The sequence below is a fragment of the Balaenoptera acutorostrata genome, chromosome 16 (assembly GCF_949987535.1).
Source record: "Balaenoptera acutorostrata chromosome 16, mBalAcu1.1, whole genome shotgun sequence".
Taxonomy (NCBI): domain Eukaryota; kingdom Metazoa; phylum Chordata; class Mammalia; order Artiodactyla; family Balaenopteridae; genus Balaenoptera; species Balaenoptera acutorostrata.
The window spans coordinates 77,736,312-77,751,907 of record NC_080079.1 but is presented as its reverse complement, the minus strand read 5'-3'; the positions used below and the strand labels follow the sequence as shown (position 1 = coordinate 77,751,907).

At 42.3% G+C, this 15,596-nt stretch overlaps 1 protein-coding gene across 4 annotated transcripts in view; it reads right to left on the bottom strand.

The window, feature by feature from the left end:
* MTR (5-methyltetrahydrofolate-homocysteine methyltransferase) overlaps positions 1-15,596 on the bottom strand; it is a 116,131-nt gene that overhangs the window by 62,911 nt on the left and 37,624 nt on the right. For all 4 annotated transcript variants that reach the window (XR_450040.3, XR_450041.3, XM_028163753.2 and 1 more), the window contains exon 15: positions 14,798-14,983. Coding sequence is in view for 2 of the 4 variants with exons in the window: in XM_028163753.2 (XP_028019554.2) it covers positions 14,798-14,983 (186 nt within the window). In the remaining 2 variants the exon portion in view is untranslated. The remainder of the gene's footprint in view (positions 1-14,797; positions 14,984-15,596) is intronic.

The following is a 15,596-nucleotide window of genomic DNA, read 5'->3' as shown; positions in this document are numbered from 1 at the left end:
TCAAATTATCTCCAAGGAGGAATTGGTTTAAAGTCCCTTTGTGTTTTCGTCAACACAAACAGCTACACTACTTCTGTAAAGATCAAATCTTACACACACGTATGGTATATTAATAAACAGGCTTCTTAAAAATACACACATATGATAAAAATTCAACTACTACTAAAGAATAAATTTAAAAATACGTGCCCTTTCTCTCTGGACCTGCCTGCAGTGTCCTAACCCATCACCCAGGCTTTCTTGGACCTTCCTGCAGTAACAGTCTACACAGATTCATAGATGTGTATTTATTCCCCACCTCCAACCCCATCCACCATAACATTAGCTAACTAACTTGTGCCTTAAGTCATAAATATAAATATTACTTTTCAAAACAGTGACCCTAGAAAGCCAAGCACGGACTCCAGCAAATCCCAGTCCTCCTGTTGCTTCCCATCATCCTCAGAATCAGGTCCCATGCCTCCAATTCTGTTTCCTATCATTGCCCCCTCATCTACTCCACTCTCCCCACACTGCTCCCTTGATGTTCCTGAAACCCACCAAGCTTGTCCTCCCTCAGAACCTTTCTATTCATTACTGCCACTGCCCGGAACACACTGTGACATGGCTTTGTGCTTTGCATCACTCAGGTCTCCGCCCAAATGTCCCCTTTTCAGAGAAGCCTTCCTTAATCACCATCTCTAAACCAGCCCCCCGCTGCCCCTCTTGCATCCTCCACTCTTTTTCATGGTATCTCTCCTTCTAGAAAATATATTTATTTGGCAACTTGTTTATTCTTTTTTGTTTTGTTATTATTAATGTCATCGTGAGCTAGAATCAGTCTTGCTGTATCCCCAGAGCCTAGGGCAGTGCCTGCCAGAGGATGAGCTCAATATTACTGTTGAATGAATGAATGAATGAGGCTTTGACTCAGGGCATTTCTTTTTTTTAAAATTAATTAATTAATTAATTAATTTATTTATTTATGGCTGCGTTGGGTCTTCATTGCTGCGCACGGGCTTTCTCTAGTTGTGGCGAGTAGGGGTTACTCTTCCTTGCGGTGTGCGGGCTTCAGTAGTTGTGGCATGCAGGCTCAGTAGTTGTGGCTCGTGCGCTCTAGAGCACAGGCTCAGTAGTTGTGGCACATGGGCTTAGTTGCTCCGTGGCATGTGGGATCTTCCCGGACCAGGGATCGAACCCGTGTCCCCTGCACCGGCAGATGGATTCTTATCCACTGTGCCCCCAGGGAAGCCCCGACTCAGGGCGTTTCTGAACTTGGTCATGGAAACCGTCTTCAGGTCAAATTTACAACCTCAACGCGAGGCTTATTCAACGAATTTCATGCTGAATGATTTCTGTTTGTAGAAAAACAACAAATCTGCTCTGAAGCAAAAATGAATACTTGCAATCACTACAGTGGTTCCAAAAAAATAAGTCACATACAGTTCTGAATAAATGTGCAAAATGTTCTTGAAAAGTGTCCAACACCACTGAATTAAGTGTTGAGTCTTCCAGGCTGACCCCTTGGAGGGAGGATACCCTTGACCAGATGTGAACATGAAGTATGGTCAATAAGCTGCTGATCACACACATCCTGACCTCTAGAGGGAGCTCTCAGGCGACCACAGGGATGAGGGGTGCGGACACTCTGCTGTAGTTCAGGGACATTTAGTGAGGCCCCAGCCTCCAGAGAAAGGCGTGGTGGGGGAATTATAAAAAGAACTCACTCAGATCTAGGCTTCTGATTGCTCGCCTACTTTGGTGTTCTTTTTCAACTGTTCTCCGTGATGTCTAATCTATCCCTGCTTCCTGCAGCTGCTGCGGTTAGAGTTTACCTCCGGCTGGGGATGTGTTCCCACGACTTAGCAGACCAAGGGGCCCAGGGAAAGGACCACAAGGAGAGGGCTCTGCAGCCCCACTGCTCCAGGCTTCAGGGAAGGTGGCAGGCTCTCATCTTCCTTAACTGAATGTCTTCAACAAACTTCTTACTTCTTCCTTCAGTTAGTGATAAAGTTAAGGTTAAGATCAAGATGTGGGCCCAGAAGAAAGTGGCCAAGAGCAGGTCACCCAGGGTCACCTTTAGTCTTGGACTTTATTTCCCCCTTCACAGAGAGCCAAACAGAGTTCTAGGCTCTAGGTTCATGGCCCAGCTAAGCTCACTAAGAGAAAAGGCACAGGGGTTTGGGGCTACCAGTGCTGTTAGTATTTCTTCATCACCTAGTTTGGTTGGTAGGTCCTGGTCATTTCTTTCTCTGAGCCATGAATAACATCTCACAGGACAGGAATTCATTTCTAGGTCAGAACTGAATCATCAACTATCAGCTCTGCAAGGATGAGGCCCCTGTCAAATTGTTCTCCCAGCACCTAGTACACTACCTGCCACATTAACAGACAAACAGCTACTGGCTGCTGAATAAACAAGCAAATCTAAGAATGCACACAGTTTCGATGGACAGGCCTTTGCCAGGAGCATATCATGTTAGATTCTCCAAGGTTCTCTTTGTCCTGTTCCTCAGCCAGGGTTGTGAGATAAATATACGAATAAGCTCCAAGGCTTGAGGATTTCAAAGATCCAGAAGCTCTCAACTCTGGTGGCACATTTTAATAACCCAGAGGGATTTTTGTTTTCTAATCCTAATACCTGAACCTCACTCGAGACCAGTTCAATCAGAATCCTGAGACGACCTAAGCAACAGTATTTTTAAAGAGCCCCTTAGCGATACTAACATACAGCCCAGGTGAGAACCACTGAAGAGTGAGAGGCACCTTCTCGGGCTGAGCTAGAAGAAACCTCAGGGACAATACTGCAAATCTAAGGGCCAAGAAGGAGGAATAAATATCTTTTATGATTTGATGATTTATCAGGTTTATTCTTAAGCTGTAGTAAAGCTAGGCAGCCATCAGTAGGTAGGAGGCTTCAGTTAAGAAATCCACTGCTCAGGCTTTGCTAGATTATCAGACACTTAGGGAAAAATGAGATAAGAGTAAAACAATTTTTGATTTAGTCATCGAGGCTGATACTATGAGAAAGAAAGAAAAAGGATCAAAGACACCTAGGTTCTGTGAAAATGCACCCTGACAAGGAGCAGAGAAGGAACGGGACCAACTTCAGAGGCAAGTTAAAGGTTTCAAACTTGACTGAACCAGCTTAACGTGGGCCACGGAACACAGCAGAGTTCAAAACGGAAGTGGTGGAAAGGGACGTGTGTGCCACCATCAGAAAGGCACTGACAAGTCAGAAAGGAAAAAGCTGAAGAAGGGAAGTTTCCAAGGGAAAATACAGGACAAGGCACCCGTTGGCCTAAAATCACTCAGGGCAAGGGATCGGTTCAAAAGGCACTGACAAGTCAGAAAGGAAAAAGCTGAAGAAGGGAAGTTTCCAAGGGAAAATACAGGACAAGGCACCCGTTGGCCTAAAATCACTCAGGGCAAGGGATCGGTTCAAAAGGCACTGACAAGTCAGAAAGGAAAAAGCTGAAGAAGGGAAGTTTCCAAGGGAAAATACAGGACAAGGCACCCGTTGGCCTAAAATCACTCAGGGCAAGGGATCGGTTCAGAAATCCTTGGAGTGACTTCCCTACTGGGGTAAATGTGTGGGCGTAAGCAGCTGAAGGTCAGGACACCCAGAGGCCGGCAGAAGCAGCAGGCCTGCGGGCAGAAGTGGAGGCGTGGGATGAAGGACAGGGCAGAGCACTGAGCTGGGGTCGTAGGAGACGCAAGGTCACCTTGGAACGCCTCCTGGCTCACTCTTCTCCTGAAAGAACGGAGGCTGTGCCCCTGGCAGAACTCACACTTAAGACAGAATGTGGATGCCAGGAACTCAGGATTACAGAGGAAATGGATAGGATTTCAGACATGGAATCGACACCGAGAGGCGATCTGGTGAGGAAAAAGAGGTGTCAGTTGCAATCTAGAAACTGCAGATGCCACCACACTGAAAACTTCTGAACTCTTTAAAGAAGTCAAGTTGTTTTAAATGTCACCTTCTAGGAGAGGATGCAAATCCTGTGCGGGGTGAAAGGGAGGAAAGAGAAGGAAATTCTTAATATGTTTATCGATCCCTGGATAGAGTGGAGGATGGGTCGGCTTTAGTACATTCAAAGGGAGAGCTAAGAAGGGGATACAGTAGAAAGAGACAGCTCATAGGAAGAGCAAAGAAAAAGACTGACCTACTATCCAGAGATGTATTTAAAACCAATACCCAAAAATATTTAGGTAAGACCCATAACCTATCTAGTTTTGCCTTCCTTTTAACAATCGAGCTTTAAATATGAACTCTTTCCCTGCCCTTCAGATCTTTCTGGAATCCCACCATGCTAGATTTTCCCTGCTTCATCAGGTCTTTCTTCCACTTTCACCAAAACCTCTGAAAGGCACTGAATCTTGCAAGGAGCTGGGCCTTCTGCTAACCCTTATTTATCCTCAGTGCCCAGAGCCCAAGGCCTGGCACAGAGGATTAAAATACGAAAACCATATTTGTCCTTTCCCCATCAGCCAGACAACATCAGAGAGAAAAACGGGTAGCAGAAAAGAAGCTGCCCTGGGTTAAGAACTGGGTTACTCAACCTTGACACTGTTGACAATCTGGACCAGAGCATTCTTTGCTGCGGGGGCCGCCCTACGCATTGGAGGGCTTTCAGCAGCGTTGCTGCCCGCTCCCACTAGATGACGGAGCACATCCCCTCCCAACAACCCAGTCATGACAGTAAAAAATCTGTCTACACATACACATCGCCAAATGTCCCCTGGAGTGGCAAAATCACCCCCCTCCCCACTTGAGAACTACTGGTTTAGAGGAACCACAGGGGATACAGCAGGTGAGGAGACCAGAAACCAGACTCATCTGCAAGGTCATTATCATGAGCCAACGGGTGCTCGTGGCTTTTCTCTAGAACCTGCAGAGAGAGGCTGTTTTCTGGAAAATCCTACTCTGCAAAGCCAAATACTGAGGCCTGGATGAAGCAACGCTACGTCCCAGCAGGGGCAAATGAACCCACTCAAATCTTCTCTCTCACAGCGAGGGGTGCCAGGCACATGCCGGGGAGCTGGGACCCTCAGCGTTGGAGGTATGCCTACTGTATGCTGTGCTGTTATTCCTGTAGGACAACTGAACACCTCAGGCATGGAGGTCTTGAGACCAGGCGTGGCTCAGAGGCCTATGTTCCTCATATCCCTACCACAAACTCCTACCTCTGAAGGCAATCTGGACAAGTCTCCTTCTTACAAACAGATAATTTAAAATATAACTACCTTATAAGGAAAGGTCCAAGGAGATAAATACTCAATCATGGCATCTTAACCGGAGAGGGGTGACCTCTCTACAGCCACTAAAAAGGAGGCCCCTGAAATGCAGAAATATATGTCGGATTTTAACAAAGCTGGGAGAGCGTCAGAGCAGAAACTCTGAGAATCAACTCCTAAGGCTTGGGTCAACTACCTTCACCAAGGAAAACAATAAAGGGCAAACTAACAACTATTGATTTTGGTTTCCTACAACTATGTGTTTATCATACTATGGTGCATAACCTGCTGGAAAATATAAGATATTCAACTCGAAAACAGTGTCAATTTATCTAAGTTTTAAAAAGAAGTTGTTATGAAATAAAAATCTAAAATATTACTACCAAAGGAAAAATATTTAAGAAAGGAAAAATAAGCCAAAATCACAACAAAACAACACAAATACCTAGGAATGTTCTTGAGGTTTCCTATTTAAGAAAAACTATAAAACTTGATTGAATAGTAACCAGAAAGATATATCATGTTCCTGAATGTCTCCCAGATACCAATTCCTCATTATTTTCTAGGTTAGGATTTATTACATTTTAATCAATATCCTAATGGAGTTTTATTTCTCCATAAATTAGAAAATTATGTTCAAATCATTTTAATATAGGAAAATGTGCTGAATATAATGGATCTTTTATAGGATGATATGGATTATTCTTTTACATAGTTTACACAAGTGCAAACAAGAATAATATAGTCTATTCTACTATGTGATAACTGTATTTCTAAGAAAACTCACATTATCAAAAATTGTCATAAAAATAATCACTTCAATTAGAAAAGGAGAATTAAATCTAGAGGTTAGTAGTAATAATTTTTCCCATAGAAATTTCAATAATGAAAGTGCTCTTCATATTTTATATATTATTACAGATATTATATATGTATTTTGTTGTTGTTGTTATTTAGAGTTAAAAGTAACAGCCGATCAAAACTACTAACATCAACAAAAAACACAGAAGTACTTCTTTATTTGCCTTCTAATCCAGAAGTCTCAGGGCCAGTCCTCCCTGTCATATCTGGCCTTGACCTTGCAGTTTTCATTGCACTATGGATCACAAATATAAAGCAAAGACAGTCGCCATGTTCTGGAACATAAGCACGTTGTACGTTCCTCTGCTTTGTTTAGTTGCAACAGTGGTCTTCCATTTAAGAGAGCTGTTTTCTCCTTATAACCAGTGGTGTCATCCAAGCAAAGCAAATCTTGGTTCTTACCTGATTGTTACACTCAAAGGTGTTACGAACTCAGTTAATAGAAGAAATGCCTTTGCATCAAAATATCTGTATTGTTGATTTCTGAACTATTCAAGTATATGAGTTTTTTACTTTGTTCTTTACAATTTTCAATACTACAATCCTTCAACGAGCATATGTAGGTCTATAATTATATAGAAAAATTACTTTTAATCAGGAAAAGCAGTTTTTGAAAAGGGACCTTTAATCCCACCACCTTTACTCTAATAGCTATTCTCCTTAACAGCATTTTCCTCAATCTTTATCAAATATGGTTTTTATGTAGTTGCATATACAGTGTCTATATAGCTATTGGTTTTTAATTTTTTTATTTATATCTTGTAAGCACTGTCATGCTGCTCCACAATCTTCATAATTAATATTGAAATACTCTGGATAATATTACAACAGAATGATAGCCTAAGTTATCACTTTCTCTCCAGTTGGGCATTTAGGTTGCTTTATCTTCAATAGAAAGCTGGTGAAGGGACTTCCCTGGTGGCACGGTGGTTAGGAATCCGCCTGCCAATGCAGGGGACAGGGGTTCGAGCCCTGGTCCGGGAAGATCCCACATGCCACGGAGCAACTAAGCCTGTGCGCCACAACTAGTGAGCCTGCGCTCTAGAGCCCACGAGCCACAACTACTGAGCCCATGTGCCTGAACTGCTGAAGCCCTCGTGCCTAGAGCCCGTGCTCTGCAACGAGAAGCCACCGCAATGAGAAGCCCGCGCACCGCAACGAAGAACAGCCCCCGCTCGCTGCAAGTAGAGAAAGCCCGCGCGCAGCAACGAAAACCCAACACAGCCAAAAATAAATAAGTAAATAAATAAAATTAAAAAAAAAAAAAGCTGGTGAAATACCTTGGCATATATAGAATTCTTATGCTGCTGAATGCTTTTATTGGGATACTTTCCCAGAAATGAGATAATTACCTCAAAGGGTATGAACATTTTCATGTCTCTCGATAGGCATTATGGGGTCTTTCAAAAGGACTGTCTCAGTTTTTACTACACTTTACAATGAATGAGGCCTTCTGTTTACCACTGCTGTACCAGCACAGATCTTGATCATTTTAAAATTTACTTTTGCTAACTTAATAAGGACAAAACGTCACTTTAATATTGCTCTAATGTGTGTTTCTCTCATAACTAGCAAGTTAAAAAATTTCCCCTACATTTGCTTTTTATTTGTGGACTCATTCAAATCTAAATTGGGAAAGCTTGTTCTCAGCCAAGATCAAGCACTCTGCAAGGGAGATAACACAGGATTTGGAAGCATGCATCAGTCTTCAAACTAGGCAGACCAGGGCTCCAACACATCCTAGCCATTTGACCTTGGCTCACTGTAAAATGGGGCAACAGCTACCCCACATGGTTACTACGAGGACTAAATGAGATGAACTCTGCTGGTGGTTTTCAGCCAGAGTATACAGGAGAATCACGTCTAAGGATTTAAAATTACTGAAGCCAGGTCTCACCCCAGACCAAATGAGTCAGAAACTCAGGGGGCGGAGCCCAGGGGTGTGTATGTGTTTTAACAGCACAAGCAGTGACTACCCTTCCTCACGGGAGTGCTTCTGCTTCACACTTCTGGTAAAGCACCAGTACATGAAGCAAACAACATTCCATTCTCATTCTCAGGGCTGACCTTGCCTCCTGCTTCACTGAGAAAACAGAAGCAGTCAAACTCCCCCCAGCACTCCCAGCTCTGCCTGTTGCTGCTGCGCTGTGAGCACGCTGCCCCGCCCCCTGCACACTGGCTGCCAGCCCCTCCACCCACGAGGTCATGGACTGAGCAAGTGCCCCCTTTCTCCTGCGCACCAATTCCTCCCCTTCTCTCTACCAGGTCACTCCCACCAGCTTACAAACACATACTGTCACATCACCTGTCTTCACACACACACACACACACACACACACACACACACACCTTTTCTTAACCTCATATCCATCTCTGGTTTCCACCCTATTTCTGTTCCCCTTTATGGCAAAACTCCCCCCAAAATGGTTTATACCTGCTGCCCCCAATTCTCCTCTTCTCTCTTGAACCCACTGCGATTAAGCTTTCATCTCCTTGGAAACAGCACAGCAAGATCATAAACTACCCCATTTCTAAATCCAAGGGTAAATTCTTGATCTCCTCCTCCCTGATCTACCCACAGCTCTTTAAAATAGCTCGTCACGCCCTTCCAGAAGCTTCCTTTTCACTTGGCTTCCAGGTGAACTCTCCCCTCTGGTTCCTCTCCTACCCAACAGGCCGCTCCTTCCCAGGTTCGTCTGATGGCGTCTCCTCTTCTCCCTGACCACGAAGCACCGCGGCTCCAAGACTCGCTTAGTCCTAGGGCCTCTTCTCTACTGTCATTCCTTTGGTGAAGTCAGTCTCACCGCTTTAAATATCATCTAGGAGTAAATAATTCCCAAGTAAGGCAATCCTATCTTCAAGCCAGACTTTGCCCACGGAGCCCGGACTCATCTACACAACCACATCCTGAGCACACCACTGAAAACATACGGCCAGACCGAACCTCTCCTCAGCCCGGCCCAAATCGGCTGCTCGCCGTCCTCCTACCTCAACTGCCCAGGCCAAAAAGCTGAATATTACCTGGGGCTCCTCCTTCTTTCACGGCTCACAACCAATGCGAAGGCAAATCCTACTGGCTCTACCTTAAAGACACATCTAGAAATGGATGACTCCTCACGCCTTCTGTTGCTCCCGCCTTGGTCCCGGCCACCATCATCCCTCATCTGCGCTACAGCAACAACCTCCAGTGGCTCTGCTTGGTCCCCGCAGACCATTCTCCCCGAAGAACCTGAGTGGTTTTGAAACATAAATCGGACCATGTTCGCTCCTCTGCTCAAAACCCTTCAGTGGCTTCCCAGCTCACTCACAGGGAGAGCCAAAGTGTTAACAGTGGTCTCCAAGGCCCTACACGATTTGGTGGCTGCCTTTTTTTTTTTTTTTGGCTGCGTTGGGTCTTTGTTGCTGCGCGCGGGCTTTCTCTAGTTGCAGCGAGCGGGGGCTACTCTTCGTTGCGGTGCGCGGGCTTCTCACTGCGGTGGCTTCTCTTGTTGCCAAGCAAGGGCTCTAGGCGCGCGGGCTTCAGTAGTTGTGGCATGTGGGCTCAGTAGTTGTGGCTCGCGGGCTCTAGAGCACGGGCTCAGTAGTTGTGGTGCACAGGCTAAGTTGCTCCGCAGCATGTGGGATCTTCCCGGACCAGGGATCGAACCCATGTCTCCTGCATTGGCAGGCGGATTCTTATCCACTGCGCCACCAGGGAAGCCCGCAGCTGCCTTTTTAACCTCAGAGCCTCTCGATCTCCTCTTCTCTCCTCTGTTCCGTCCCAAACCATCCTATATAAAAGAGCATCCCCCACCCTCATCCTGGTACTCCTATCACCCTTATCCCTTCCATATCCCTTCACTGTATTCAGTACCATCCAGGTGTGTGTGTGTGTGTGTGTGTGTGTGTGTGTGTGTGTGTGTGTGTGTGTGTGTGTGTGTGTGTGTGTATCTTTATGTTTTTTCATTTCTTATTCCCTTTGCCCCCTAAGAACATAGACTGCACAAGGGCAGGATAGACTGCACAAGGGCAGGGACTAGGTTTGTTCCCTGCTATCTCCTCAGGGCCTGGCACATACTAGGTGCTCAAGATATATTTCAAGGAATTTGAGAAGATATCTGCCTCCATTAAACAATAACAGGTTGCTATATAAATTTGAAAAAGAACATTTAGGTAACAAAAAAGAGCTCCTGGAAAAAGAAGACATAAATACAGATGTAGAAATCTCACATAGAGCAGAGCAAAACGTCAGCACTGAAAAACAGGAGGGAAAAGATAAGAAAAGTAGGCGATCTTTCTAAAACATCCAGTTTCTGAATAATACACAGGCCAAGAGAGGATAAACAATTCAAGGAAACTTCTTGCAACTGTGGCTATAAGTTTCCTGACTGACAGGGCCTACTGAGTGCCCAGCACAAGGAATGGCTCATAATCACTAGATTTCAGAATACCATGGACACAGAAGATCCAAGAAGCATCCAGAAAATGAGACAATAAATAGGTTTCACAAAAAGAATCAAGGGTTAGAATAGCACTGGACTTCTCACCAATACCAATGGAAACTAGAAGACAATGGATCAATGAGTTCAAAACATAAGAGAAAATAATTTCAAGCTTGTACTCCTATACCCACACAATTGTTAATTAAGTATAAAAGTAGAATAAAGCCGTTTTCAGACATGAAAGGGTTCAAAAATATTTACTGCCATGTCTTCTTTCATAAGAAACTAACCAGAGGACACAGTTCACTAAATGAGAGATTAAACCAAGAATGAGGAAATTATGAGATCTAAACACCTAAGAGAGAGGTGAGAAGAACTGTCCACATGATGGGGAGGGACATCTTGCAGTGACAGCTGTGCAGTTGGGCTACTGAGCAACCTTTCCAGATTATGTCAGAAGACTTGGAGAGATAATTCTTCAAGAAATTAAAACAACAGTCTACTTAGTGTCTTTGGATACACTGGATATTGGACATTTACACAACTAGGGAACAGTTTGAAAATACATAAGAAGCAAAGCAAACACAAAGATAGGTATTAACTTCATAGAAAAGAAAGAGGGTGCAGGAAAGGAAAAGGAATCATGGTATACTACATGGCTCAGCTTTTACACAGCTTAATATAAGTGCCAAAAATAGTTACAACTGAAATTAACTATATTGGAAGGATGGGGGGATTAAAAGTAAAGATGTGTGGAGTGGGGAGTGGAAGATGGAGAAAAAGTCAAATCCTTAGCCACTACAGAAAGGCAACAAATAATAACTAAAACTGTAATTTGAAGTTAAGGAGGTAAATGATACAAGAATCAGCTAACTTGTAAGTTGCCGCCTCTGGGGACCTGGAGGCTTAGGGCTTCTGTTTCTCATAAAAAGAACTATTTGTCTCTTTCACTATCTGCATATATACCTTTGGTAAAAATAAAAATTATGTCAAATGGTCTTACCACACTGAACTAGTAGCGGAAGATGACTAGATACAACTTTTCAGAAGGACAATTTAACGATGTGTGTTAAAATGTCAAATGTGCACACCCTTTGACCCAGCCTTTGACTGCTTCTATGAACTAAGAAAATCGCTCTACGAGAGGAAAACGGCTGCACAAATTAGTATATTCAATGGCCACTGTTCATCCTACTAAAATTTTAGAAACAATCACAAGTTTATGCAATAATAGACTAAGTAAAACATACACACTGGAATATAATGCAACCATAAAAGATGGAGTTATAATCCATATTTACTAAGATGGGAAGATGTCAACATTTTGTTGAGTCAGGGCAAGAGTTAAAGAACAGTAGTTCATACAGAATCTTCAGTTTTCTAGAACCTCTTCTCTTCCCCTAAATGGCCACGTGGCTTTCTCGTTTTATTCAGGTTTTCAAACATTTCCCCCTCAGAGGGGCTTTTCAAGACCACCTTCCCTAAAATAGCCAACTCTTCCCTGACAGCCTCACCCTGGATTCTTTCACCCAACCATTTCGCACAGACCCAGATCTCCTGGGTTTGAATCCGAGCACGACTGCTCGCTACCTGTGTGACAACAGACAGTCAGGTAAAGTCTTTGTGCTTTGGCTTACTCACATGAAATACAAAAATAATAATATATACCCAACATTTATATGTTGGGAAGAAAAACTGATTTAACATGTGAGTGTGCTTGCTTGGTGCAAGTAAAGGTTCAATACATGTTTGTTACCAAAATTAACTCTCTTTTGTCCTCTTCTGGACTATGTGAAATTTTTTTTTTTTTAACTGTGTACTTTTATTTATTTATTTATTTATTTATTTTTGGCTGTGTTGGATCTTCGTTTCTGTGCGAGGGCCTTCTCTAGTTGTGGCAAGCGGGGGCCACTCTTCATCGCGGTGCGCGGGCCTCTCACTGTCGCGGCCTCTCTTGTTGCGGAGCACAGGCTCCAGACGCGCAGGCTCAGTAGTTGTGGCTCACGGGCCCAGCCGCTTCGCGGCATGTGCGATCCCCCCAGACCAGGGCTCGAACCCGTGTCCCCTGCATTAGGAGGCAGACTCTCAACCACTGCGCCACCAGGGAAGCCCCAATGTGAATTTTTTTCATGAAGAAAATATGTCTTTTGCACAAAAACAAGACACTTCTGTTACAAACAGTTCTACTTCAAAAACACGAGAAAACAAAGAAAAGAAAGAAAAATAACATATAACCCCACCACTTATCAATTATATAAATAAGAAGTCAATTCATCCCTACCCTCAAGTTAACAACAACCAAATTTTTTTCTCTGTTTACAGACACACATATATTCATATAAATGCTTTTTTATTAAATAAAACCAGGATCGTGCCACTTGGTGTTTTTTTTTTTTTTTTTACTTTTCAATATATTTTAGGGACTTCCCTGGTGGTCCAGTAGTTAAGACACTGTGCTTCCCCTGCAGGGGGCGCAGGTTTGATCCCTGGTTGGCGAACTAAGATACTGCATGCCACATGGCGTGGCCAAAATAAATATATATATATATATATATATATATATATATATATATATATATACACACACACACACACATATATACACACATACACACACACACACACACACACACACATATATACATATATATATTTTAGACATGGTTCCATCACCTCATTCTTTCTAACTGCTACACAGTATTCTATATGACATGTAGGCAGATTTAAGTATTCCCCTATTAATGGACATTTAGAGCCTTCTCAATTTTTTGCTACTACAATGCTACAATGAATATGAACACATACTCAACCTAATAAAGATTCCCAGAAGAAGGCTGAATTATAAAGTATGGATTCTTTAAAATTAATATTTAATCGAATTAAATATGGAATAGATATGAAAGTATTTATAACATTATAAAACAACAATACAATAATCACCACACACCCATCACCCAGGTTAAACAATCATTGTGTTTGAAGCCTCCCATTGCCCCTCCCTGATTCTGTGGCACAGACAACATTGGAGTTGCCATTTCTCAATTTTTCCCCTTTTTTTCTCTATTTGATAAAGGAAACTAATATCTCATTATTGTTTCATTTTTTATTTATAGAAATATAATATAATTATTAGTAAGTATATAACTTCTCATAGGTTTATTGGTTGTGTTTCTTTTTCTAAAAATCGCTTGTTCTTTTCCTTTGTTCATTCTTCTACTGACTTGATTAGGGCATTTTACTTTCTGATTTATAGAAACTCTTTGCATAGTAGGGATATTAACCCACTGCTATTACTCATGCTGCAAATAATACCATATCTTTTGTCATACAAAGTTTCACATTTTTAGGTAAATAAGTCTATCAGTTTTCTTTCTGCCTTCCCAAGTTTCAGTGAATATTTTCTCATATATTCTTTAGATTTTTTTTACATTTAGATCTTTAATTGATGTATATTTTATATTGGTATATGGTGGGAAATGGGGCTTTAACTTTTTCTTCCAAATGCATAGTCAGTTATTCCAATAGCATTTACTGAATAATTCCTTTCTCAACTGATGTAAAAACCTTATTGTGTCTTATGTAATTTTCATATATATATATACACACACACATACATATATATGTATACATATATACATGTATGCACATGTGTGTACGTACTTGTGTATACACACATACACACACGTGTATCTATAGGCATACCTCGTTTTACTGGCCTTTACTTTATTGCACTTCACAGATACTGCATTTTTACAAATTGAAGCTTTGAGGCAACCCTGCCTCAAGCAATCTATCGACACCATTTTTCCAACAGCATTGCTCACTTCATGTCTCTGTGTCACGTTTTAGTAATTCTCGCAATATTTCAAGCTTTTCATTATTGTTCTACTTGTTATGGTTACCTGTGGTCAGTGATCTTTGATGTTACTACTATAATTCCCTGAAGGCTCAGATGATGGTCAGCATTTTTTAGCAATAAAGTATTTTTAATTAAGGTATCCACATTGTTTTCCTAGACATAATGCTATTGCACACTTAATGGACTACAGTATAGTGTAAACATAATTTTTACATGCACTGGAAAACCAAAAAATTCATGCGACTCACTTTACTGTGATATCTGCTTTATTACAGTGGCCTGGAACGGAATCCGTGGTATCTCTGAGGTATGCCTCTGTGTGTGTGTACACACACATATGGTATATATGGTAAACACATTTGTTCTGGACTCAGTTCTCTTCCACTGCTCTAAGCCTGTGTAACACAATGGAGCGAGAGCAAAATAAATCACTCACCTGTCCTTCTTCATCAAAAGCCATAACCACCACAGCAGCTCCAAACTTTTTAATCTTTCTGGCCTTCTCCAAGAAGTCATCCTCTCCCTCCTTCAGGCTGATGCTGTTAACAATGCACTTCCCCTGGCAGCACTTTAACCCAGCTTCAATCACAGCAAAATTGGAAGAGTCGATGCACAAGGGCACCTGAGGTCAGAAGGGTAAGGTGATCACAGAAAGACTGTAAGTCACCACAAATCCCCTTCCAAGGACCCCCAGATATTCCCTCTTTCTTCCTTAGGGAAACAAGAAACAAATAACAGTAGTGTGATAGAGATACAATTTTAATCTGATTTTAAGCCCTTGTTCCTAAAGCCCAAAAGACTTGGTTGGAGTAATTCCAGTCTCACAAGAGACCCCATGCATGGGCCAGAAATTGATAACTCAAAAGATCACAGCTAAACATCAGAATGAAAGCACTGAAGTCATTTCATGGGCTCCCCATCTGATTCAGACTTTGAACAAGTCATTTAGCTTCTCTGCACCTTAAATTCGCAAAATATTTACTCCCAGAGGACTGTGGAGGCTTTTAAGTGAGGAGTTGAATTCAAATGAAGGACAGGTTAATGTAATTCACTGCTTACCACAAGACTTCTAACTTACACATTTGCTGAAGCCTAACAAAAAAACGACAGCCCTATCTCTTTAAAGCACTATAGGAGGTGTCTTTCAAACAACACCAACAATAAAACCACCTTCAAAAATCACTCCTCATCACAAATTCAATGGTAGAGAAGTGAAGTGAGACTTTTAAAGTTTT